The sequence below is a fragment of the Poecilia mexicana genome, unplaced genomic scaffold (assembly GCF_051168715.1).
Source record: "Poecilia mexicana isolate PSO_F unplaced genomic scaffold, ASM5116871v1 scaffold_18, whole genome shotgun sequence".
Taxonomy (NCBI): Eukaryota; Metazoa; Chordata; class Actinopteri; order Cyprinodontiformes; family Poeciliidae; genus Poecilia; species Poecilia mexicana.
The window spans coordinates 2,774,155-2,801,286 of record NW_028263387.1 but is presented as its reverse complement, the minus strand read 5'-3'; the positions used below and the strand labels follow the sequence as shown (position 1 = coordinate 2,801,286).

Genomic DNA, 27,132 nt, shown 5'->3' with positions numbered 1-27,132 from the left:
ACCTGTCAGAAGTGGAAATAAAGTGTTTATTGTAAGTTTTACATCATGTTATTATGTAACAAAGTCCAACATGGTGTGTCAGTGAGGAATCTCCAACTTTTCCAAGTGGAATTCCGACATCGAGTTGTTCCAAGTATTTTTCATTGACTTGAACTCAAAAATTCTGACTTCTGATTCCAAATGTAAGGTGAGCAAATTGTAAACATTCAAACAGACATTAACTCCAGTTACACATTTCCTGCTTGCATCCCTTTTTAATACAGCTGTCAACATATGAGTTAACTGCTGAACTTGAGGGTTGGATAAGAGTTCATGGTTCTGTTCAGACATGACATCAACATCCTGGTGTTAATTACAGAAGCTAAGAAAACGGATCTTGTTTGTACTTTGAGTAGTGGATGTCACAGTGCTTGTGGGACAACATATCTGCACTAACCTTTAGATGCATAAACTTCTGGAGAGGCTCATACCACAGCAGCAGCACCAGGCCGGAGGGAACCGCCCCACACAGGAAGGTACTCTCTGTGTAGGGGTTTCTCGCTGCAGTAAGGAAAAACAACAACACTGAAGACTGTGTTGGTATCAGTACATGGAAAAGAAGCACTTGGGCTGTTTATTCAGATGAGCACCAGAGATATTGAGGAGAATGTGTGGAGAATTTGCTTCAGGCTGTTGACACTTGCCAATCCGAACACTCAGCTGCTGATTTCCCATATTTCTTACAAATGGGGGAAAAAAATAGCCCAAAAAGGTTTTGGACCAAGTGCAGTGGACATTTGGGTTCTCACATTGCATCCGTCTTGATTATCTCTGGAAAATGTGTGAGAACTACTTTAGAGCCGGTTTGAATCACTTACCCACACTACATCTCCGACAGCCTTTAGTGTCTGGAATTTTCACAGATATAGCAAACTTTCTGGAAACGGGAGGAAACAAAGCTCAGTGTAGGAATAAAGAAAATTCAGTAAAAGGTTAAACAAAGAATATTAGAAAGTTTCTAAATGTTGAACTCTGCCTGAACTGCCCAGCCTGTACCAAACTCTGACCTGTACCGACCTGGGAATGATCCTCTCAGTGAAGCGATTGGTGCTGAGAGACAAGCTGCCGTGTTTTTTTTGCAGATGTCCTTTCTGCTCAAACAGAGCCGTTAGACTGTGGGAATAAAGCTGCGACGACTTTCCTGCACAAAGGACACGGTCTTAGAGAGGCAGATACTATAAAGCTCAGCATGTTGTCTGATGGAAGCATACGGAGGAGACGTTACCTGACACAGACATCAGCACATTATTCATGACATAGAGCCACGTACATCGCTGAGGGAGCAGCTGTGGACAGAAACGAGCTCAGGTTTACTGAACAGCTTTCATACGCCTGTCAAAGAAATATAAGAAATAAACATATCCTGATCTCTTTCAGGACAGGATGGGGAGCAGTGTAGCATGACAAGAAAGTGTGTGTCTGAGTTCATAAGATCTTCTCTGACCTTTTCTAGTGTGTCCTCATGAAGTTCATTTAGGTTCAATGTGTAAATTCCTTCTTCTGCTCCAAGAATCAGGTATTGATCTAAGGATCAGAAGAACGAGTTAAAGTGAGAGGATTACCTCCAGCTGAATGCAGTCATGAGGGAAAAGAAATGTCCATGAGCGACTGGACAGGCATGAGAAAAACTAAGTACACCCTTTCTGTTTCCAGAGGAACTCAATGTGTTGGCCCCTCTCTGAGAGCGGGCTTTGTGCATTCAGAACATCCTTTTGTATTTGAACACATGAAATGGAAAGAAATGCTTTGTTGTTAGCTTGTGTTGTTATAAGTGTTATAACAATTAGCAAATCCCACTGAGGTAAACATAAGACAGCTGGCCTCTCATACACGTTCAGTGGCTCTACGAGTCGTGGGATGGTGGTCTGCTCCTCGTTTTCATCATCACTCAATTATCAGTCACAGAAATGTTCTGTATGTAAATAACCTTTAAATGTTTCAGGGTTTTTGAGTAAAGACTACTTTTGCTTTGAAGTAAAGATGACATGTTTGCTCAGGAGGACGGATGTCACAGATAGGCTACAAAACATTTTACCAACTGGCATTATGAACTGATTTACAGCAAGGATCAAACTGGAAACTAAAATTGAATCCGTTTACAAATATATCTCCATACCGGATATGAATTGGACCTTTTTGCCTCGTAAGGTAAAAGCACTTGGGCTGTTTATTCAGATGAGCACCAGAGATATTGAGGAGAATGTGTGGAGAATTTGCTTCAGGCTGTTGACACTTGCCAATCCGAACTCTCAGCTGCTGATTTTCCACATTTCTTACACCTCATAAGAAATGTGGACTTTATTCATATGTGCTAAAATTGGCAAAGTATAAATAAGCAGAACTAAAGTGAACTTTCTGGGGTTCAGGGCTTTAAGAAGCCAGAGTCCTCACCTTTTGTTTTGGGTAAGATCCAGGTAGCAGCACAGTGGATTTTTAGAGGACAGCCGTTGAAGACTTTGGTAAAGCAGGCTCCCATCTAGAGGAAACAGATGACTTTGAGTCTGACAGGATTACAATGGCCCTTCAGTTGTGGAGTGGTGTGATAAAAAGCAGTCATTGAAATCATGCTGCTGTTGGTACAATAAAGCTACAAAATGCCCATCAATGCAGCTTTCAAGCAAAAGGCTCTTTAACAGGCAAACAAAGTATCTACAGCAGAGACACAGATCATGTAAGAGGGCCATCGAATCACATCATGTTGCAGCGTGTAATCAGGATTTAGATACCTCATAACTGGTGATTCTTCTTCTACTCAACCATGAGACTTTTCCAGATTTTAATTTCAGTTTTTCTCTTATTTCTTAGCATCCTTACTTTCAGTCGTAGCAGATTCTTGTGATGTCTTGTGTCATTTAACAAAAATCTTTTCAGTCTAATTTGTGAAATCTCTCTATTTCCTGCCTGTGTTAATCTCGAGAGGATCACATGAAGGTGGTATTTTTGTATTATTTTATTATTGATATGTTATTTTTGATAGGATCTGCCCAGTAACTTTTACTGAAACTTTCAGGCTTTTGAATTTTCTTGATAACATGATGAGATCCTTTGACCCTCACACATTAAGGAGGCTGGTGCGTTACATAATATTTAAAGAATAAAATAAAACTTACCAAGAAAGTCTATATGTAACACCATGCAATGCATTAATTAGTATGTGTTAGGAGAGGAAGTGTCTGTAATTAGTCATGAAGGTGTTGGCGTTTTATTGCTGGTTGCTGTTAGAATTCACACTTACATGGACTTGAGGGGTGGGAGGAAGCCCATGACAACCAGCTCTCTAGAATTACAAAGGTTACACACAACAACACAGAGGGAGTAATAAAGACTGTACACCTGGGGAATAATACCAAATCAACAACTTTCACTGCACCTATCAACCTTTACAGGGTTCAAACAGAATCATTAGGAAGTTATTAGGTTAGCAAATCACTCCAGCGCTCTGACGTTTGCTTCTCATTTAACGAGAGAAGCATTCTCATTAAAAACTCACTGAGTCCTCTGGCTTTTTCCGCAGCGTGCTCCACTCTGGAGACAGTGGCGTCTCTCTTTTTGGGGAGGAAACCATCCTTTTCTCTGCTACTACAGAGTGTTGTGGTGGCAAACATGGGTCACTGCAACGCTGACTGATGTCCTGCGTGGCAGAACACCTGGACAAGACTTAGAATAGAATAGAATAGAATAGAATAGAATAGAATAGAATAGAATAGAATAGAATAACCATTTACTGCCCCGCTGTGGAAAATTCCAGTGCAACAGCATCAAAGTGACAGACAATCGAAGCATGTAGAGTCACACAAAGGTAGGAATATAAAATATTTAAAAACATTTATACTGAACAGTAAGGGTTATGGTGGAAAATTACTACAAGTTAACATCTGCTGATCATGTTATATTAAATGCTTGTGAACTCTCAACAAAATAACTATTTGGGTTACATGTACACAGTTGGAAGTTGTTTTCTACAGCTGCATCAGAACCAGACTGTCTCACCCCTTGTTTTGAATCCCTTATCCTTGGTATAAAACTAAAGTGTTGTCTCTGCCTGGCAGAGCTTTTCACCCAGACCTGCTTCATTATTGATTGTCCTACAAGCTCTCTGTATTGTGCACAATATATGAACAAACCTGACTGAGTGACTTCACCTGACAATGCTTGGTAAAATAGTTTTATTCCACAACAGGGTAAAATTACAACATAAATAATGTGCTAGTCAGTTATTTGTTGGTGTTAGTGTCTCCACATTTCAGGCTGTATTACAAAACCTTGTGTATAGATTTATGTGTAGATTATGTGGCTCTACAAATAACATCATTCTGATACTAACAGATATTGCACAAAGCTCAGTCAGGTTTAAGTCCAGAATGTGGAACCAGTGGCAGTTTAGTCTTTCTGTAAATCAGTAACTTGTATTTGTGATTATTATTTTTTTATTTGATTTAATTAATTTTTTTTATATTTTTTTATATGAACCTATTTGTGTCTTTAATAAAGCTGCTGATGATGAGTCTGCAGTTATTAGAAATAGCACACTCTCCCCCAACTGAGTAAGACCCTTAGAAAAAACTGTGCATGTGTATTTGTGGATTAAAAAAACAACAGACGACTTATAATAAGTGACAATATCAGAACCAGCAGACCTCTGCTGATGCATATGAAACAAGCTGTGTGTGACTGACTGGTGTGTGTACTGAGGTGTACCTGCTGCAGAGCCGGGGTCGGCTGTGATGGCCGCATCAGGGCCGAGTGTGCAGGCCGGTCTCAGCGTCAGGTCTCTGTCCTCTGTGTTGGAAGTTAAAGAGCTGAAGGCCGGCAGTGAGGCTGTCGGACTGAACAAACCGCTCTTCCTACCTCCCTGTAAAACACCAGCATGTGAGTCATCACTGGAGTGATTCCAAGTTCTCCAACACCACTAATGTCAGTGCCACACATGAAAATAGAGTAGAAAATATCCTTTCCTATTCTACAATAGGAAAGCAGCATTTTGGCTAAGGATTTGTGTCGATATTGACATTCGATATTAATGTTACTGTCATGGCCGATAACTGATATTTACCAATATTACATATATTTCTTACCCTTTCAACACCTTGAAAAAAACAATCACACCACTATGCTGTGCTGCATCACTATCCCTGTCACATGACCAGACACACACCACATCACCAACCTCCTCCACCGTGCCTCTACAAACAACTGGCAACAAGATGGAAATAAATATTATTGATCCCGGCCCAGTTTCATTTATCGGACCAATACCCATATGTTAAAAATTACTAATGTCAGCCAATATCAATGTTAGCACCAATATATTGTGCATCCCTAGTTGATCATTGATAATTCATCAATCGTTTGATTAACTGTCATCAAATTAAAAAATCAAATAAGAGTCTTAAACCACAGCTGTCCTCAGAATCAAACTCTGTAATGTTGTGATCAAATTTTATCTCCATTACAATTAAGAAACAAACAGTTAATATTTGTCAGCAGCTTGTGGCTCTGAAGGACTTTTAGTCGATTCAACCAATAAGTTGGTTTCTCAATGAAATAACATAAATATCTCCCAGAAAGTACAAAGACAAAGTAAAGGGATTATTAGTTTTGAAAAAGATAATCTCTAAAATATTGCTTTAAGAGGTAAAGTATAATTATAGTATAGTTAAAACTGTGGAAGTTTGTATCAAGTCAACACATCAGGCAACAGAAATAAAGACTGACTTCATGGTAATAAGAGTCATACTTACATCAGCAGATGGCGCTCTTGCAATCGTTAAACTCCTGAAAGACAAATGAGCAACAATCATCAGGTCACTGCAAAATCTGATGGCTGAATCTAGGCATGGGCTGGTATGAGAGTCTAACTCTGACTATAATGAGGAAAACATATCATGGTATCAGTCTCCACACCATAGCTGTCTGAAACATTTCTAAACAGCTGAATCTGTCTGCCTTGTAAGCAGAGGGAAAATGTAGAAGCCTGCTTTAAGCCAGCTGGCAGGCAATGCTCTGCACTGGAGGGAGAGAGCTGCACCACGGTCCATAAACCCAGAGCAAACATTCTGACATCTATGCAAGCATCTCATGACAAGAACTTTAAACCAAAGCAAAAGCATGAAGATTTCAGTGGTTTTGTCAAATCAATGTTTTAAATCCTTTATATAACCTCATACCAATACCATGCCTAGTCAAATCATTCAATTAGATCCAGGACAAGCAACACGACACCAAGCTGAGGCAGATGCTGGGGAGCTTGAAGGTAGGACAATAGCAGCACACGGACCAAACTCTGACGGAAATGCCACAATGAAGCAGACAAAGAAGCCCTCAAAGCTGAGAACCACTGGGCCTGTCCTGGTTGGAATCTGCATCAGTTCACGTAGTTTGAGGGCAATATTAAGAGCACATGAACACAAACCTGAAGATTATGGCAACCACACTGACATTAGCTGACAAATGCATCATAATAATACCAACTGGAGTGGTTTATTTCAGGTGGGATGGAAAAACAGAGCTGTTAGGAGAGGCTGGAGCAGGCGGGCGTGGCCTACCTCATCTGCAGGGCTTGCTCCACACATTCCAACAGGCTCCTGCAACAGGAAGACCCCCGGTGTTTATCTGACCACAGGCCTCAATCGGCCAGAACAATAGGAGGGAGTAAAGCTAAAGGTCCTCTTCTAACAAGCACTGATTACCTCGACTGAAGCCTGGACTCTTTACTTTTTCAATCTTTTTGCAATACGGCTCTGAAAATACCTCAACCTTGGATCAGCAGGAAGTCCTGTCCTTTAATATTGGATGTCTCAGTTTTTGCAATTTAAAAAGGGACTTTTAATATTTGTATACATGGTGTACCATTTTTATCTGAGCAAAAACAAAACACGACAACTGGCCTGAAAAATGCAATGACCCAATCATTACTGTACCTGGACATGTCTAACTATCAGTGCAGACGGCTGGACTGGAGGTGGAAATGCAGAATTCTTGCTGACCGACTGAGTCGGCTCAGCGGCTGCCCCGTCTTGCACTGACCTAATGATTTTGGATAAGGTTCTAATGTTTAGTGGATATGTTGCACAGCTGTGCTGGAAACCAGAATCAGACTGGGACTGGCAGTGTGGTGTGGGATCCTCACTGTTCACGAGGCGTGAAATCGAGGGAATATGTCCGTGAAGCGGAGAGGACTTTCACTATTATGGAAGCAGGATGATCACAATAAGACAAGAAAAACCTTAAGGACCTGCAATCATTTTGTTCTGGAAATACAACTTAACTTAAATACAATTAACTTTAAGAGTCTCAAGTTGTCCTTATGTTTTCATTTTAAATATTTTTCTCACAAAGGAAACATCTTGACATCATGGATCATTTAAAACAGACTGTAAGGATTAACTTTCCTATATTTTCTAATTTAACATACATAGTTTTGCTGATAAATTGTGTTGATAAAGATGTGCTGTAAACTGTAATACTTGTTATTTACAATAAACACGAGGAAAATATTGCATAGTGAACTTTAATGATTGAATTCATGGCCCTGCAAAATATTCATACTCCTTACATCCTACAACACATTTTAATGTATGTATAATAACAGAAAGTGGAAAGGAAATGATACATTCAGGGTATTTAGATTGTTTAGCAAAAGAATGATCTGAAAAGTGTGGCATGTATTAATATTCAGCACATCTCTAAAGCCATTCCATTGCACTTCTGGCTGTATACTTCGGGTCGCTGTCCTGCTGGCAAAGATGCTCACAAGTTATTTTTTCTAGGTCAAGTCTTTGAGGGACAAGTTCAAGTCAAGTTTCAACTAAAATAAACAGTTTATCATCAAATTCATGACATCGAGGTCACCTCTAACTCTGCACTACTGTAGGTTAGGAGTTTACTGTTTGTTCTTCAGATCATTAAATAAATGTTTGATAATTATCAGTCCATTTTATATATACATAATGTTATTTTTTTTCAATCTTTTAACACTTATTTCTTTATCCAAAAATCTGGTAGTGACTGATTTGTATTATTATAAAAATTGATCCAATCTTCACAATGATGTATTATTTCTGTTGGTCTATCACATTATGTCCTACAACACACTTATAATTTTAATATGAAACCTTTTCAGTAAACTGTATATTTGTTAATATTTCCTAAATGTCTAAGCAAAGTCTGTAGGTGAAGCATGTAATGGAACACTCATTTCATTTTATAAATCTGATTTGTTCTGTATTGAACCAAACAGGAGTAAACATAATTATTCCATATGAACAGAATATGATTTGGGGTGACAAAAAATAATGTTCCTTATTAATACTTCTGTGTGGACCTTCAAAGGCTGCTCAAAGTAAGATACTGTTGTTGCTGTAGTATTTATTTGAAGCTCTCTTGGGTTTTTTCCTGTCCCTGTTTTTGGCTAATTGCAGGAACATCAACTTTGGTCACTAAAACTGGATCAACTGTCAGTTTATTTACATTCTACCTGGTCATGCGTGTGCATTCATAGGGAACAGTTTCATTGCTGACAAAGTGCATGACTACAGATTGGAGCAAGAATTGTCTGAAATAAAGAAACATTCCCAGGCGTAACACAGGATAGGTTTGGTCATTCCTGCAGTCACTGACCCGGTGACTCAGCTTGTTTTCAGAACAGACCCTGAAGCTGTAACTGTTCTGAAACAGAACGGCCAACTTAAACAGTAACCTCTTTAAATTGATGTTTTAAAAATCCCAAGACTTAAACAACATTTTCTGTGATAATCAGCTAAATTATGTAATAAAGACATTTGACTGTCTTCTGGAAATAAACAAACCATTATCTGTATGTGTATAAAACACACTAAACAATAAAAATATATACTGTAAGTGGATAAGAAATATTCGTCTTCCACAGTGTTTTCCCTGCTAGTTTCATTCAGAGAAAATCACTTTGTCAGTTAAAAGACACATTAAATAAAAAATGACTTTCCCCGATATGTTTTAATACGGAATAAGGATTAAAAGGAACAAAACAACTTACGGTGAGTTCTCTTCATCTCCAGACATGCTCCAGTCATCATAGGAGCCCTGCAGAAAGCAGAGCAAAAACACAGCCATCAGTCATGCTAATGAAGTGCCACATATGTCATCAGGAGCAGAGCAGTCAGAATGCATTACCAAGTCAGGATAAGGCTCTGTGACTTTTCTCAGTGGACGTCCAAACTTTATTTGGTCAACTGCAAAGAGAACATCAGAGTTGATATAAATTCTGTAGATGAACATGTTTGTACACAGATTTTACACAGCAGCTCAGTGGATCAGTAAATGTATCACTTGTTTTTTTCTGCTCTGACTTGACTGAGACACAAAGTGTGAAGATTGTGTTTGACGTCTAACCACAGCGAGCCTGAGCTGACTTCACACAGCCTTTGAAGCAGCAAATGAGGAAACCGTTAAACCAGAAAGCAGAAGCTGCTGTCTCATATCATCCCAGTTAACTCACAATGTTTCTGATCATCTGCTTCAGGCCAGGAGGAAGGATCAGCACCGAATGCTCTGCAGTAGTTTTCTTAAACTTAACACTATGTGGGAACTATAAATAGAACAAGGAAATGTCAGGATTTTGCACATCATGTTCCTTTAAGAAATGAAAGTACATGCTTGAGATATTTTTCCTCTTCTCTGGCAGTCAGTGAGTTTACTAGCTGTGACGTGAAGATCAACTGAGAGTTCAAACACTCTGCTATACCAACAGGGAACATTATGTGCCTTTTAGACACATTGCGCTGCCATAGATCAAAGCTCTTTAGTTGGAAAAAGTTGATTCTCCACTGCAACAACCATATCACTAAAGTACTCAGCAGAGAGACAGAACCACCACAACAATAAAAATTCAGACTGCAGAACAACCTAAGCATAACCTCAGGTTTCCTCTGACTGTAATGATTCAACGCACAGTTAGACACAGAGCAAATTTTCACTGGATGAGTGAAGCTGCCTCTCTTAAGTTGACAGATCCCTCTGTGATTATAGCCATGGTTTGATTGCTATGCATGTGTTGGACCACAAGGAACAGAGAGACTGGTATAAAGACTGCGAGTCCCAGGACTCACAGTCTTTCTCCTGGGACTCCAGTGTCACAGCGTGATCATGTGACACAGGTAAAAGACCTCACTTCGTCCCATCATCACTGTCAAAGGGAGAGATCTCCCAGGATCCAAAGTGCCTTCAGAATACGGTTAAAGCATCCAGTGTCTGAATCCTGGCCGAAGGAATAAGATGCTGGCTTATTCATAACTCAGCAGAAGGAATCTTTGAATTGTAGGTTCCCCAAACAGAGACATCGTCTGACTGTGTTACCGAATTGATGTTCCCTCTACTCCTTCCACACTTGCTCCAGCCTCAGAGATAAAAAGAGAACAGCTTAGACACTTCACTTTTTATTAATCCCACCTTCCTGAGAGAGAGAACGAGCAACACCCCCACAAGCTGACCCCATCACTAGCCAAGCGGCCTGCACCTTTATTTCCCCAGATGAAACGACGCTCCTGACATTTCCCTGGTTTTCCCCACAAACGCTGCAGTTTCACCAGGTAATGCTGCAAAAGCCCCTCTGACCACAACACAGGTGGAGACTGCCTGGTTATTAAGGATGACTAAAGTCAGAGGTTATGTCTGGGCAGAGATAAGTTAGCTTAGGATAAATAACTTGAATATTTTTTTCTGAATGTGTGTTACCTTTGTGTTTTTACATTGTTGATGATTAAATCTGAGCAGTAAGCCAAACTTTATTCTAATAAGTTTGATCTCTTTGGTAATGTGAGCTTGTCCGTATTACTATTATTTTCTTTCTTCTCTTTTTACCAACCTAAATAAAAAAGTTTTAAAATGTGAGTTTGTTAAAAAAAATCCTTCAGCATTTTTAAATTGATCATAACTAAACCTGCTGTTGCATAATGCATATTCTGTGTTAATTCCACAGCTTACAGTTCACAAACTGCCAAACTGAGACACTGCAGCAACGCAAAGCCAAGGTGATGTAACTGCACAAAGCTTGGTGTATTGGGTGTGGTCAGTAGTGGTGAAGAAAATATCAAAGATCACACTCATGCTGTTTCAGAATGTTCCTTGCAGTCAGAGGGCAGAAAGTAAAGAAACAGGATCAGTAACACAGTACGAGAGAAAGTTTGGATGCAGACATGTTTACTTAATCTGTTATCTTTGTAAGATGCTGAGGGTTCCTGCCAAGAGGAATATAAAAGGTTAGATTCTTTGAACATATGAACTCTGAAAACAATTAAAGTCCCAAGATACAGAGTTTCATTCTACGCCAGAATGGAACTTGCAGCTTGTGTTACTGATAATGGATACATTCTTCATTTTTGAAGGAATATTTATGAAGTTCTGAGCCAAACACTTTGTCAGCATGCACAGGCCTGCGATCCACCAACTCACCACATTCTTACCCAACCCAGTTCCACACTGACACTTCAAACACAGAGCCAAGCTTTGCAGCAGTAGCCGTCTGAGTCGCCTGAAGTAAATCTGAGGTATAGGTGTTTGTGGCTTATGTGTGAACACCAGACTGATGCATGACAAAGCAGTGGTCTGAATGTCAGGCTAGTCTGTTACACTAGACACACTGTGCAGGCCGGCAGAATGAAGTCACTGGGTGACTGCATAGAAGCACTTGTGTCTGTCACACAGCAGGCATGTTCTTAGTGCCATCCTCTGCCTTCATCCCACATGTACAGAGCAGCTACAGGACAGCAGCAGCCTGACTGAGAGCTTGTTGTGCTCCTCCCAAATATGGCTCATGCAGCTCTGGACACGGAGGGTCATGGGAGACAATGAAGCCACTTTACAGCAAGTACAAGCAGCAAACACAGGAATTTCTCCATCTGCTATACAAGAACCACCATCAAGTGTATGTTCACATACAATGGAGTTCAAGAACAAACTGGACGTTCTTACAGAAAATATACCAACATATAAAACAGCCAAACTGACTGAGAGTTAAACGTTGGGAAACATTGGTGCTATTTTTCTTTCTGACATCTACTGTTAAGCCCAAAATTATTCATACCCCAAAATATTTAGATTTAAATTGTATTTTATTCAACCAAAGAGTTTGTTTCTGACAGGAAATGAGACAAAACATTGCAATGCAATTTTTATTGGCATTACAACAGTCAAGTCCTGGTTATGGTTGATTAGCAATATTTTGTGTGTATTTGTATGATTTATTGATTTTTGGTGATAAGCTTCAAGGTTTTCATGTTTGAAGGCTTCCTGCCATCACCCTAATCATCTAAAGCTGCCTACACAGATTCTCTGTCAGACAGATATGATGAGAGCGACGTTACATCCTCCTGCATCAAGGTCAGAAACAACTGGAAGCAGAAACCAAGAGACCAACATCTAAAGAGAGGACTGGGACAGGAAAAACCTGCTTCCATCAGGGTGGACTCTGTTTGGATTGTGACTCATGTCTGTGTGTGTGTGTGTGTGTGTGTGTGTGTGTGTGTGTGTGTGTGTGTGCGTGTGTGTGTGTGTGTGTGTGTGTGTGTGTGTGTGTGTGTGTGTGTGTGTGTGTGTGTGTGTGTGTGTGTTGAACTCACATTGTTCTTCAGAAAGGGTCCTCTCTGCAGGCAGATGTTTTCCTGCTGACTGAATCTTGTCTGGAGACATTTCCCCAATCTGTCAACAGGACCAGACCCATCAGTGTTTCACACAGGGATGGCAGTAATAATACAGAAAATGAAATGAAATTTTAACTGCAGTGCTGTGAAAACATGTTCATCTCCTTCCTGATTTCCTTTTTTTTTTTTTTGCATGTTTTTCACACTTATTATTCACAAATGGTGAAAACATGGAACAGTGGCGATCCAGTAGCGCTCAGCCAACCATGATTATCCCAAGAACTCAGTGACGACTCATCCAAGAGGTCACAAAAGACCTTATAAAGTTCAAAAATGGCCAAAGATGAAAACCACTGCTGGTGAAAAACAACGTGCTGGACTCAGCTTCTCCGAAATTCATCTTGATGATCCCAAAGACTTCTGGGAAACTCACATTGTTGGCTTCTTTGTCATTAGCACATTTAGCAGAGAGTACATGAGTTTGATTGACTAAGACCTTTCTCCCGGCTCTGATTGGTTGTTTTCGGTTGAGTGATGCATTTCTTCAGACTGCAATAGCAGCACAGGAAGGAGGTGGAGGAGATCAATCTCATCACAGATTATCTGTCTCATACCATACTGTCGCAACATGGAAGGAGTTTTAGCAAATATGTATAAAAATATATTATTTGTAAAAGTTTCATTATGCAGCTTTAAAGAAATATTTAAATGTTGCTGAGCCCTGATGAGTCTCAGTCACTGACCTCCAGCTCGCTGTCATCGATGCTGTGTGTCAGAGCACTGTGCAGCTCTGGGTTGTTGGCCATGTCCAGCAGCTCAATGATCAGGTTCCGGGTCAGCAGCTGGGTCACAAACGGATGCTGAAACCACAACAAGATATGCTGAGCTTTCTCCATAAATGGTTCAGAGACACAAGTCACTGCTCCAACAACGGCTTTACAGTTTTTTCTGAGCTGAAGAACTAAAAAAAAACTAAGCAGTTTTTGTTTAGTTCTTTAGAAAAATTTAGAACTAGATTCTTCTTGCAGTTTTCATTACATCATTTTAATGCTTTACAATATAAATTCCATCTTAACTTCAACCTTTCTTCAGTCACAGAACCTCTGTCAGACTTATTTTTGTCTGTATAGCTGAAGCTCAAATTGAGCTCATGAATATTCAAGACATCTTTTTGTAAACTCTGGTGGCTGATTAATTATAAAGTAGGAAGAGCCATCTAACCTGCAGCAGTGTCTCTGCAGAGGGTCTTTTACGGGGGTTTTTATTGAGAGCCATCTTCACAAAGCTGTGGAAACCTGCAGACCTGCAAAGAGAGGAGAGTGACAGGAGGAATAAAAACAACAGGTGAGAACATTCATTATTTCCATGCATAATATGATTGTGAATAAAGTATAAACACTTTAAATAATAATGTTAGGTTGTTTCCTCCTGCCAGACACTGAGCTATGATCAAGATGGACAAAGAACCCCGCAGCAGGAGTAGACGCCCCGGAGCCACAGATGGGCTGAAGACTGTGCTTTGTAACCTCTAAGTTCCAAAGACTGTGGCTCAAACCACAAAGACAAAGAATGTGGACAGTGAGAATCCATCAGAGGAAAAGAAGACTGAACTCCAGTCTGCCTTCCACTCAAGGAATATTTAAGTCATTTTCCAGAAGATCCAATCTGACTGGGGTATAAAAACCGCTCGGTCTCCAATAGCCTCCACTCAGCATCCTTCAGTTCCAGCATTAGTTAAACTGATTTAATTTTACTCTTTGAATCTGCACTACTGAATTAAGCTGCACTTGCAAATAATTACTGAAGAAGCATCTAAAATCTTAGACTTGGGCCTTCAATTATTTGAGTCGCCTTAATCTTTAGTTTTTCAGTGGTGGTAAAAATGGTGTTTAGGTATGGTTCATAAATTTATGGGAGGTTTTCAAAGGTTGTCCTAAGCCCAATGTAATTAAAACAACATCCCTAAGGCTCCATACAGTCACTAATGATGCCTGACTCAGAGTCAAGGGCAAGTTGCAAAACAGAAAGATCGACCGTTAATGGGTGAGGTCTGTGAATCCTAGCTGACCGCATGGCTACTTAATCTGACTAATTCATTGAAGGTAGAGGGGTGGGGATCCTTAAACCAGAAAGAAGGATTTTCTTCAGATCCAGGTCAGGGTAAAACTCAGCAGGTTTAGGAATCTTGGTAACCAGATGAAGAGCTGATGTTAACCTCTCAGGGTAAGGAGTTGGTTGAAGGAGCTTTAAGAGTGACAGTTAATATCGCTGAGGAACACTGGCTGAGCAAAAGGCTTGAGACAAGGAACCTTTTATTATATCTGATAAATATTCAGATCCAGTTTTAAACTGACAAAGGCTTTAAGGTTTTGGTCCTGTAAAAATATTAACCCTTTTCTAAACAACTGCCTCCCAAATTCTGCTGCTTGACAATTGAAACTGATTTTACTGCTTTAAATCAATCTCTGTGTTTTGATAGTATCCCAAAAGTCAATTACTGAATCCCCAAACCATGAGAGATCCTGAACTGGGTTTTCTGTAATTCCTAGTTAGTAAAGGCCAAATGGAAAGGAAGACATTTGGTTAGAGTTCAATGTGGCTTTCCAAGTAAGCCTGACTGCCCTTCAGTGTGGGTGAAAACCAGGGAATCTGGAGGTTAAAGGAGAGAAAGAGGATTTTATGTGTAGAAGCTTTGCTATGAGGCATGAGATGGGAGTGGGAGGCCAGGTGTGGTCTTTTCCCAAAAGTTTCATTAGCACCACTTTAACACTTACTGACATGATTGTCCCCTGCATGTGGACATACTAATAATATATAAACCACAATTTCTAATTCTTCAAAATTTGATAGTCCCTTCATAAAACATACACCTGTCTTTTATCCAATTCTTGTGTAAAGTTGCATCCCTCAGGTGTCATTTGTTGTTTTTTTCTAATTTCAAACATGCAAATATTAAACAAAAATAACTAAATACAATGTAAACAAAGTGACCTCAAACCTCCACATATGCCACACACTCACACTGGAGCTGAGGGAAGTTTGTATTCACTGAATCCCACCCCACTTTAGTTTTAGTTAATAAGTCTACACATCAATACTCCTAAATACAACATATAATCAGAGACTATAACTAAATAATAGTAGTAGAACCACGTCCTTTATTTGACCGTTTCAAACTCACTAATCTAAAAGCACAAGTTTTTAGTTCAGTGTTTTTTTCTTAAATTTCTCCATTTTGCTCAGACGTTTTAAGCACAGATTGAAAAGCGTGCTGAAAAATTGAAAAAAAAATTCTATTAGAAAATGAAGAAAAAGAAACTAATGTCTCTGTGACAGACAGTAGCAATGCCCCGGTAAACGGCCCCAAAGCCTCGTGATTTCCTGATGTCTGCCAACAAGCTTATCACAGAAATGATTCATTTGAAGGACAACAGGTTTTAAAAATGAGATATTCCATCAGGATTTAACTTTTTTCTTTGTTTCATCTGTAAGGCCTATATGAACATTTGTTTTATTCACAGAATTTTAATTACCTACATATTCCATGTTTATTTTATATTTACTAATATGAAAAGAAGAATATCTTCTAATTTCTCATCACGATTGCAGACTGTCTATATGTCAGCTATATGGATTTAAAATGTAATTCATGTATAAGTTCTGCTAAGAAAGATTCCAAAAAGAACAAATTATAATCTAAAAAAAGTCAGACTGTCTGACAAACTACACGAACGATAGTTTCCTGTTTTACAGAAAGGTTCATCTTCATCTTTGGACCATTTCACCTGCTACTCTGCATCATTTTTAAGCAGCTCAGTAAAACTTACCACTTGGTTTTATCCTTTAGTTTTGGAGGCTGGAAACTGCTTTTGGACATCAGCATCAATGCTCTGAAACACATTTCATTACAGAGGATAAATTGACCTTTATTGCTCGCCATAATGTGTTTTCTGTATTGTTCTCTGGAGTCCAGTTGTCTCCTGTCTGAGTCACTCTGCCAGCTGTCTGTGCTGACTCACCTCATTGGGTGGAGGTCAAACATGGGCGGCTGGAGCTCAGCCAACTCGATGGCAGTGATGCCAACAGCCCAGATATCACACAAGTGGTTGTAGCCGCCCTTCTTCTCCACTGCAGCCACCTCTGGGGCCATCCTGAACAGGGAAAGGGGAGGAGACTGCTGGTCAGACCAGTGAAACCAGTGGTCAGAGTGAAATAAACACTTTAGGATCCATAAGACATCCGAGTTTAAGGTTTTCTGAGTCAGCTGACAGAGCAATGTAACAAACAACATATTTCAAAATAGATTTTACAAACTCCATGACCCTCATATGTTTATGATGCATGCTGGTTGTTTGGATTCACTGGAGCTGGTTCTAATAAAAGCGGAAAGGTTCTGTGTCCTCTGCAAGTTTAGTCCTGCTGTTAGTGTGTGAGTGTGTGTGAGAGTGCGTCTATTGTGTTTCTGCTCCTGCTGTTTCCGTACAAGGTTCCAAAATCAGTGCAAGCTTCAGCACCAACAGAGAGAGAGGGAGGGAGAGAGAGAGAGAGAGAGAGAGAGAGAGAGAGAATGTTCTCATATTCCTGTCTGGTGGGAACCAGTCCTTATCTCACTCTGCTGTAGATCAGATAGATCTCTTCAATGAATCATTCTGGATGGTGGTGCTGCTGGCAGGTAGGAGCTCCAGTAGCAGTCAGTCTTGCAATAAATCTGAAGAGGCTTCTGACTGAAGACTGTTGCTGTGTGACAGTTCTTTGACTCTGATGACATGCTAACAGCTCAATATCCATGAAATGCTGACCAGATCTGTGTCTGGTCGTCTGATTAGAAAGCCGAGTGTGTGCAATGTTTCTATAGCAACGGACCATTTGCTAAAGTCCTTTGTTATATAAAGAGTGGAATAAGAATAGTAATATATTTCAAGTGTCATGAACTTACATTTTACATGCTAACGTAACATTAAGCCAGTTGAACAGTGTCATGATAAAGTGCTAAAGTTCTCACAGAGCTGGAAGAACAGATGAGAAAGAGGAAAAATAAAATAGGCCTTCACTACCATCTGACATGCATCTCTGCATACACTGTATGATATTAATGTACCTTGTAATTCTGATGAAGTAAAGCTCTGTTGAGCGTTTTAATTTAAGACTGTTTGATTCTTCCAACAAATCCATGAACACAGCTGAACAACAACATGAACAGCTCTATGGTGCACAAGGCTTCCTGCAAGTCTCACAGGATTTCTGAGGATATTTTGCAGATTTTCATTTCAGTTCAAGAAGAATACTTTGCATGGAGAGCAGTAATTTCTTCAAATGTTTGAGAGAATACACGAGGAGGGGAAAAAAAGAAAAAGTGATAGATCTAAAAACTAACAGGAATGCTAACCTGAATGTTTAACACAATCCAGACACATCCTTGATAAAGCTACTTCATTTATCATCTTGGGAAATCGTCTTCTTCATGTAATGCTGCTGTTTTAGTTTTGCAAACTTAAGTCAAGAATAAACAACCAATGTCCAAAAAACAAACAAACTCTGAAATATGTTCAGAAGGCCTGGAAAACTATTTTCAAAAATGTCTCTTTAGCTGGAAAAGAAAAGGAGCCGAGGCCGGATTAAGAACAGTAGAGAATATTCCCTTCTTGGGAACATTCCAACCTTAACTTCAGGGGGTTGGAATGCAAATGGAATAAATTCAAATGGAATAAATGAGAAATTATAGAACAAGTGTTTTTTTACAGGAAGGACATACAATAATAAAAAAAATAATTTAAAAAAATAATAAAATATGTGTAAATGACATACTTAACCTTAAAAAAATATGCTTTGACAAACCGACATTAGTTGTCTGAAGTAAACAGAGGTTCACTATTCAAGCACAGTCTGTTAAATGAATCATTTAGCAATTCTAAAGACATGGAGTCCAAGCTGCTTGTTAGGCCAAACCTGCACCACGCTCTGCCTGTCAGACTGAAGTATGAAACATTAGATTGATTGTTTGAAGCATGAACTCCACTGTCTGTCCCAGACACCTCCAACATCAACAGTTTGGGTTAACTCACCAGTAAGGAGTTCCAATAAAAGACTTTCGTTTGGCCACTGAAGCGCTAATCTCTGCTGCCACTCCAAAGTCAGCTACACACAGCAGGAAGAAGACAAACACACAGTCATGTTGGAGGCTGAAATCCAGCACAGATAGCTTCAGACATGCCATGGAGTCGACACTGTGGATGTGCACACTGGAAAAACACAACTTATTACCAAGTAATTTTGGTCTAGTTAACTTAAAACATGCTCTTACGTCTTGCTGTTAGGTTTCTTGTAAGATCATTTTGTTCTGTATTATTTCAAGTTTACAAAGACATTTAGGTAAGACTTTATTTGACGCATCAGACTGACATGACACTGTCATACACGTGACATAACAGCTGTTATGAACATGAAGGAGTCTTCATGACTGTTGTAATGCAAAGTTGACCATTTTAATGGACTTTTAATGCAACTTTGCATTAAAAGTGTCATTATTTACCGAATGACACTTCATGACAACACTTGTAAACAGACATGAAGACTCCTTCATCTTCATGACAGGTGTTAAGTCATGTTTATGACAGTCATGTCAGTCTTATGCACATCCCGTCAAATAAAGTGTTACCTAAATATCTTTGTAAACTTGAAATAATACAGAACAAAATTACCTTACAAGTAACCTTACAGCAAGAAATGAGACCATATTTTAAGTCAATAATTGCTTAATATTGATGAAAAAGTTCTAGTTCCATTGGTAGATTGTTTCACTTGTTACATGAGAAAACTGTTATTAGAAGTGAAATGATCTCCCAGTGGAGCTAGTGCTTTTTCATGCAGTGTAAGTGTCTGTGAAGGTGTGTAAGTGCAGATCTCTACTTGCCCAGCTTGACGTCACCTCGTTCAGTCAAGAGGATGTTAGCTCCCTAGAAGATGCAGACACACATCTAAGTTTGCATACACAGTATATCCCACAGTTTACCAGATTTTATCACTACCCCAGTCAGACTGAGAGATGCCATACCTTTATGTCTCTGTGCATCTTGCCTGTTTCATGCAAGTGATACAAACCCTGAAAAAAGGCAGAAAGTAATTTAGATAAACTCCATACAAATGTAGTTTTTATTATGAATTATCTTAATTCAAGTATGTTAAAGATGATGGAAGATTCAACTGTCAGGGAGATCCAGATCTATAAAGCATCCGACTCACTGGCTAAAACAGTTAAGCAGCAAATCTAGAACCCAGAAGAAACGGCCGTACTGGGCATGTTGTCAAGACAACCTGCCATCACACCAATTACACAACAAGAGCCACCAACATTGTGTCATGAAGTTAGACTGTTGGATATGAACTCGGCCTGTTTGTCTTGCAAAGAGCATTGAGATAACATTAGAACTGGTGCTACATTTACAGGGAAGGTCATTATGGTTCATTCATGGCTCCATGAGAGGATTAACAAAGCCTGATTACCCAGTGAAGACCATAGAGTCTATCAGTGTGCCACAATGACAGTAAGACACTAAGGTTTAGTTGGTAGGCTGCAGCAATATTTCTGTTTAAAGTTAACTTTAATAAAAATTCATCAGCAGTGAGACGCTTTGAGCCAAAAAGCCTTACCTGAAGGGTTTCCCTGCACACGAATGCGATCTGTTTCTCTTTTAGTGGACCCGTCACTGCAAACAACAGTCTGATTAACAGCTGAGGGACCAAAAAACCTGAATGTTTCTTTTTTCCTAAAGTTGGCCTTTCTTTCACAATAATAAGAAAGTGGAAGAATTCTGGAATTTGCTCATTATAAAGTTTATTTTAAGTTTACATCATACAGTTTGGTCTAATTTTATAAGATAAGTGCCAAAGTATAAATTGAAAAGAAAATTCCTCAGAATGAGAAACATATCAGAACAAAATGAATGTCAGTTAAACATGACGACTTCAAGGTCAGCCATAGAAAGCACTAAGTGTGTTCGTACCTTGGTACATGTCCTGAAGCGATCCCCCCCCACAGTACTCCATACAGATCCACAGCTTGGTGTTCCTGTGGAGACACAAACCTTTCACTGCTGCTGAAATGGTAGCTTAGTGTCAAGACATAAATAAATCCAGCATGAATCAACTAATGTCAGACTCCTGGCAGCCTCACTGACAAGCTCCCAGCTTGTCTTTTAAACATGCTTTTTCTTCAGTAGTGGAGTCTTACATGATGAAAGTGCATGGTTGGATGCATTACATATTGTTTTTTTGTTTTGTTTTTTTTAATTTTTTTTAACAATTGTGCCTGCTAATTACAGGTCCTTCTGAAGGTCTCCCCTAGTGGTCTGTGGCTCTTAAACACTGATAATTATTTTTGCTCTGCTGTATAAAATTTTGCAGCGACCAGCTGGACGAGCCCAGTTTATGGCTGAATAACGAACAGTGCTCACTTTACAGATGGACTGGATGGGCAATGATATATTTGAGGTTCTTTGCCACCTTTCTGCAAATTATATTTTAGATGAAGGATACAAATGGCAGGAAAATCCAGCCAGATCAGGTGAACCTTATTTCAGTTTAAATGTTGAAAGGTGTGAACCTAAGAGGACTGAAACTGAATTATAAGGTGGTTCAACACAGAGTCTAACAGTACACAACCAAAGAACCACATCCTGTATAAACACCTTTATGTTTAGGATTTCCATATATACCCCCCCCCCCCCCAGATAAATGTGTTTTTCAGTTGAATTGGAAAGTGTACATGTTGTAGTAAATGTGCAGAATGTTTCCAAATGATTCAAAATCTTCTATCAGAAAACATGACATTTTAACATGGGAGTGTAGAGGATTTCAACCCGAGCTCTGATTAATTCACTGCTGTAAAGAAGCAGCTTTTAATGTATTACATATTTAGTCTATCATGTAAGTTGATAGATACAGTAGGACATGCTGCTGCGTCGACTAAAACCAGTGGCTAAATCCAGCTTCATCGTGGGGAAAATAAACATTAAACTGCCAAACATTTCCATCTGTGTACCATCCCAGTAGCTTCCCCCGTGTTAAAGACATTCATCACCTGTGATAGCTGCCGAAGTAGGCAACAATGTTTTTGTGCTTGCATTCCTTCATCATGGTGATCTCCTGCTGGATGGATGTGATGTCATCACCTGTCCAGACAGACGTCTAAGTGAGTGTTTTCCTCTCAACTCTCATGTCACAAACACAGGGAGAGAAAATTACAGAGCTGGAAATCACAGACCTGCACTAACAGCTATAGGGTAGGATACATTTATGGTCTGCAGAGGTTGGGCCACCTGTTTACTGTGGTGATCTGTCAGACAGCCTGCAATTTCACCCACTCAGACGTTGCAGAACAATATTGTAACAGGACTTTATATGATGCTGCATATTCTGAAGGTTAGAAAAATAGACGCAGAAGAAAATGCAGTGGTTCTATGGGCCTGTAATTAACCTACCTGTTAGTTGGTAGGTTAGTCGCAGGCTCCCATTTATTCTAATATGTCTTTATTCTGAATGTACCGCAATTCAATTCATTCATAATGTTCACCTAATTTAAAATTATTCACTTTCAGCCAAAAACAAGCCAAACTAAATCCTGAGCCTCGTCCCTGTTTCATCTGTTGGGACAGAAAACATCATACTCTAGAAGTCTTCCTGCACCGAGAGTACACAGAACAACCAGGTGACTCCTTTTTTATGCAACATCAGTCTACAATCATTGCATCTCTGACTCTCAAAATGCATTCGGCTTATGAAAAGTCACAACAATTATTTGAATACAAAGAGGGATGGATCTTTTGCCCTGTGATGGACTGGTGACCTGCCCAGGGTGACCCCTCTTTCATCAGACCATTGCATAAAAAGCCTTTTGAGGAAAACATTGCTAGTTTAGGACAAGCCGTGTTGTCAGCTGATCTCATTTGATCACGAATAAAGAAAATCTGACTAATCAAGGTAACCACCGATTAGAACACCTTGGAAGTGAACACTACACAAAGTTATTACCAAATGAAAGCAACAGAAAAAAAATAATACAAAACTTAGGTGGAAAAACAAACACCCTTAATGCTTCCATGAAAGTAGCAGCAAGGTGCATCTAACCAAAGATTACATGATTCTCATTTTCAACCCTGACTACCTCTATAAATGTAGGGTTCATTTCTTTGGTTGCTGCTCAACAACACAGGAAGATTCATGATGTCTGAACTCTATAAAGATTTGGTACAAGTAAAAATAACACAAACATTTAGGATAGCTGGAAATCGTTTTAGTAGTTCTCCAAAAATTCCCATAATGTCAGAATGATGATGTATTTAGAGATGATAGGAAATGTTTTAAATGGTTATGTTTTCTAATGAAAGAACATTAAAATAAATGTCTGGAACAATGTCGACCAAAGACAAGATGTTGATGGCAGAAACATGACAAAAAACTGAAACAGCAAATCATGATTACTGTGACACACCATGGTGGAGGGGTGATGATCTGGGCTTGTTTTGGTGTCAAAGGAGCCATGAAGCTTGTAGCCTATCAAAGTATTCTAGAATCTGTTCTGCAATTGAAGCTTCATCAGAACTAAGTGGGACAGTGAACAGGACAGGAAATCTAAAACAGAAGGGCTGAAAAGGAAAAGAACCCAGACATTGCAACAGTCCAGTCAAAGTCCAGAACCTGGTTAAAACATTTTGATAGGAATTTATTGGGATGCGAGCTGAAAATGAACCGCAATGAACCACCACCATGTTGTGAAGAAGAGTGGGCCTAAGCGTGTCAGAGACGTGTGAGACGGGGAGAATGAAAAGTTCCTGCTGCTAAAGACGCATCACACACAGCTTTCCTTTTTAACCTTTACCTTTTGTAAAATAAAAGATAAAATGCAGTAGGTAGCACTAGGTAGCATTGTTGCCTTGCAGCAAGAAAGTCCTGGGTTCGATTCCTGGCCTGGGGTCTTTATGTATGGAGTTTGCATGTTCTCCTTGTGCATGGTGGGTTCTCTCCGGGTACTCCGGCTTCCTCCCACAGTCCAAAAACATGACTGTCAGGTTAATTGGCCTCTCTGAGTCTAAATTCTCCCTAGGTGTGTGTGTGTGTGTGTGTGTGTGTGTGTGTGTGTGTGCGTGTGTGTGTGGGTGTGGTGTGCGCGCGCGCGCGCGCGTGTGTGTGTGTGTGTGTGTGTGTGTGTGTGTGTGTGTGTGTGTGTGTGTGTGTGTGTGTGTGTGTGTGTGTGTGTGTGTGCATGGTTGTCCTGTCTGTCTCTGTGTTGCCCTGTGACAGACTGGTGACCTGTCCAGGGTGACCCCACCTCTCGCCTGAAACGTTCTCTGGAGATAGGCACCAGCACCCTTCCTGACCCCACTGAGGGACAATAGTGTAAAGAAAGTGGATGGATGGAAGATAAAGTGTAAAATCTTTTGATGGTCAATCTCAAAGATTCATAAATAACATCAGTTCAGTCAGTGACTCAGAGTAAAACTGACTGGTATGAAATTTGTGTTTAAAGTCTTAAACCTACCAGGATCCAGCTTGACAATTTTAATCGCTGCCAGTTCAGATGTCCTGATGCTGCGGGCCTGGAAAAGAATAAAAATAAATGATGTCAAAAAGCTATTAAAGGAATCAATATCTATACTTTAATAGCTTCATACTTTATACAATCAGACTGTAGATGAATGTCTGGGGAAAACCTGCACAGTGATTGGCTGTTTAACTTCAGTTCCAGCTTTAATCTCCTCTAGTCTCAGTCTGATCAAGAACTCTACAGTAAGATGTTTTACAAACACTTTTTTCCAGAGTAATCCAAAAGAAAGAAACAAGAGGTTTAAGTTTGGTCCTTCCACCACCTGGGCCAAACACAGCATCACACTTCATACAGAACGTTTTTCCTCCTTCCAGAGTTCTTCTGATTCTGACTTTTCTGTCACACTAAAAGGTCTAAATACATGAGTCGAGTTCTTTCCTCTCATAAAACCAATCATCCTTTGCATCTATGATGCAAAAATTAGGTTGACTGGAAAAAATTAGCCACAAGAAAAAAATGGAAAAACAGAAGGAATGCCTGATGAAGCAGGATTAGATCAAAACTTAGAGAACAGTCTATGAAACATAAAACAGGGTTTAGTGTTTAGAAAGACGTGTCTCCTCCTGCAACCACCTATGTGCTTAAATTAACTTTTTTTAATGGCAGGCAGTTAGAGAGGAAATCAAGAAAATGATGGACAATCCTGAGCATCTTCTTCATGAAACATACGAGTGTCTTCAGTCAGAGGCTTCTTCAAACTCACTGTAATACAGACTGTTTCTGCCCACAGCTAGCAGCATCTACAAAACTCTTTGAAGAAACAAACTGCTGGCTGGACATGTCTGGTAAAGCAGAATTCATGGTTCAGTTAGAGCAGGTCATCCAGGTCCAGAAGTAAGAAAAACTCATACCAGAACACTGTTTGGATGAAGGTATGCTGCAGTTTCTTTTCTGCTGTGTTAGCAGCTAGTAATGAGAACTAAACAACACACACATTGTAAAAAGTTACTGTGAGGGATTTACCCCCTCCCTAAGAGGTGCTGTTTTGCATGTTCTTTATATATTCTGGGTTATTTGGGTGAATGTATTGGTTTGGGAGGTGGTTTGATTTGTTTTAATCATCTTTCTCATCTCTTTGAGGTCACCTGGTCCTGTGCTGCTGTGGAAGCGCGCCCATGAGCAGCGCTGACAAGGACCTGGTGTTTTCAATCAGCCTCATTGGGGAAAATCCATTTTCAGAGAGGGAGAGATGCATTTCTATTTTGACTGGATTCCAGATTGTTTGTTTCTAGTTTTGTTTTTAGTTGTGTTTGAGTTAATGGTAACTTGATAGACACTTTCTAGGTATAGTTTAGTGCACATGTTTGTTTGTTTTAGCTGAAAATGACTCCACCCCTCTAATTAGTTCAGATGGGAGCCCATCCTTTAAAAACCAGGTGGTTGAGATGAGGGGGAGATTCTCCCTCTTCTTGTTGTGACTGATATGCTATGCTGTGAACTGAATTGAAACTGAAAAGTAAAGAAACAAATATTGAGAGCTCTAAAACTGCTGGCTTCAATCTGGTTTTTTCCTTGGTCGCAAACTAACAGTTACACTTTTTTCTTGATAATCTCCAAAATGTTTTCCCAAAAGTCTCGGGTTTAAAGATTTGGTTTGTTTGTTTTTGTTGTTGTTTTATTCTGAGAAATAGGAGACGAGTCGTTTGCTGTTGAAGGTTGACATAAATTGAAATCATAATTTGAAAACTGAAATATTTAAGAGTGACAGAATGCAGATACAGAAGAAATCTGAGATGGTAGGTGCTTTTATGAGGCGCTATTTAAATCACAACAAAGTCACCTTTAATTTACATCACTGAAAATTTTGACAAATTACATATTACATGATGTCATCTCAAATGAAATCATCGGGATATAACTTCCCTTTGGGATAAACAGTTATTAAATTAAAATCAAGATTTGATAAAACTAGAGCATAAAGTTCTAACACAGAGAGCAACAGTCAAAAATCGAGACACTTAGAAGTCCTGTCTGAGACATCCAGCTGCTTTGTGACAGAGGAGGCCTGATGTTAACCTGCAGAAGAAAGAGACGTTTTCACAGAGAAAACATGTTGCGTTGGTCGGAAGTGGGGGAGGAGAAATGGGTGAGCAGCAGTGTAACCAAAGCACTGCCACTATTTATGTAATCATCGTACAGTGCCACATGTCAAGACCAGCTCAAGTGGTTGACTTACGAAAGCCTCATGTGGGCTAAGACGGGTTTATCATGGCAGCCATGTTGAAGAATATGTAACAAAAAGACTTTTAATAATACCATATAAAAAGGAAAAACTACATTGTTGACATAGTGAATCATGTCATTCACTATGTCAATGACATGATTACTTGTATATTTATTTATGTAGCACATATATAAATAATAACACAAACTGCCACGGGAATCTATATTACTTATTAATATAACACAAATAAAAACAACAGTTGACCAAAATGCTTCACAATTTTGCCAGCAACCATTAAAGTTTCTTGCATTCTGACTGATAGCAGCATGCTGGATATGAAGAGCTTTCTCTGGGTTTCTCCATGGAGTCCTCCAAAGCTAAGCATTAGGACCCCAACATTTTCTCGTATGTACCTCTTTCTTGGCAAAGTCAGTCTGTGGCACATGGATACCCTTTCACAGTGCACCACATGGCATCCCATACACTCGGAAAACTTAACATCACAAAGTTGCATTCAAGGAAAGTGGGAAAAAAATTCTTCAACTTCAAGGAACCAGTAAATGTTTAGGTATTTTTCTTTTCATAAGTCATGAATAAATGCTGAAAGTTATTTTTAAATATTTCAATTGAACAGTCCTCAGTTCTTCCTGAAAACATTAGTCATTCCCATTCACTAACAGAATGACTGGTTTCCACTCAGGGCATCCATAACAAAT

At 39.5% G+C, this 27,132-nt stretch overlaps 1 protein-coding gene across 2 annotated transcripts in view; it reads right to left on the bottom strand.

Moving 5' to 3' along the window:
* The window catches only part of map4k2 (mitogen-activated protein kinase kinase kinase kinase 2), a 37,013-nt gene that overhangs the window by 5,222 nt on the left and 4,659 nt on the right, over positions 1 to 27,132 (bottom strand). The window contains exons 2-26 of one of the 2 annotated variants that reach the window (XM_088016258.1): positions 24,187 to 24,244; positions 21,730 to 21,820; positions 20,654 to 20,718; positions 20,301 to 20,356; positions 19,705 to 19,752; positions 19,564 to 19,606; positions 18,716 to 18,788; positions 16,673 to 16,804; positions 16,481 to 16,543; positions 13,875 to 13,956; positions 13,397 to 13,513; positions 12,633 to 12,711; positions 9,190 to 9,248; positions 9,053 to 9,099; positions 6,585 to 6,623; positions 5,781 to 5,814; positions 4,738 to 4,891; positions 3,530 to 3,696; positions 3,275 to 3,316; positions 2,431 to 2,515; positions 1,484 to 1,563; positions 1,265 to 1,325; positions 1,057 to 1,180; positions 858 to 916; positions 437 to 540 (exon numbers count right to left, since the gene is read on the bottom strand). In XM_088016258.1, the coding sequence (XP_087872384.1) occupies positions 437 to 540; positions 858 to 916; positions 1,057 to 1,180; positions 1,265 to 1,325; positions 1,484 to 1,563; positions 2,431 to 2,515; positions 3,275 to 3,316; positions 3,530 to 3,696; positions 4,738 to 4,891; positions 5,781 to 5,814; positions 6,585 to 6,623; positions 9,053 to 9,099; positions 9,190 to 9,248; positions 12,633 to 12,711; positions 13,397 to 13,513; positions 13,875 to 13,956; positions 16,481 to 16,543; positions 16,673 to 16,804; positions 18,716 to 18,788; positions 19,564 to 19,606; positions 19,705 to 19,752; positions 20,301 to 20,356; positions 20,654 to 20,718; positions 21,730 to 21,820; positions 24,187 to 24,244 (1,962 nt within the window). The remainder of the gene's footprint in view (positions 1 to 436; positions 541 to 857; positions 917 to 1,056; positions 1,181 to 1,264; positions 1,326 to 1,483; positions 1,564 to 2,430; positions 2,516 to 3,274; positions 3,317 to 3,529; positions 3,697 to 4,737; positions 4,892 to 5,780; positions 5,815 to 6,584; positions 6,624 to 9,052; positions 9,100 to 9,189; positions 9,249 to 12,632; positions 12,712 to 13,396; positions 13,514 to 13,874; positions 13,957 to 16,480; positions 16,544 to 16,672; positions 16,805 to 18,715; positions 18,789 to 19,563; positions 19,607 to 19,704; positions 19,753 to 20,300; positions 20,357 to 20,653; positions 20,719 to 21,729; positions 21,821 to 24,186; positions 24,245 to 27,132) is intronic. The other variant, XM_088016259.1, reaches the window with a different exon arrangement.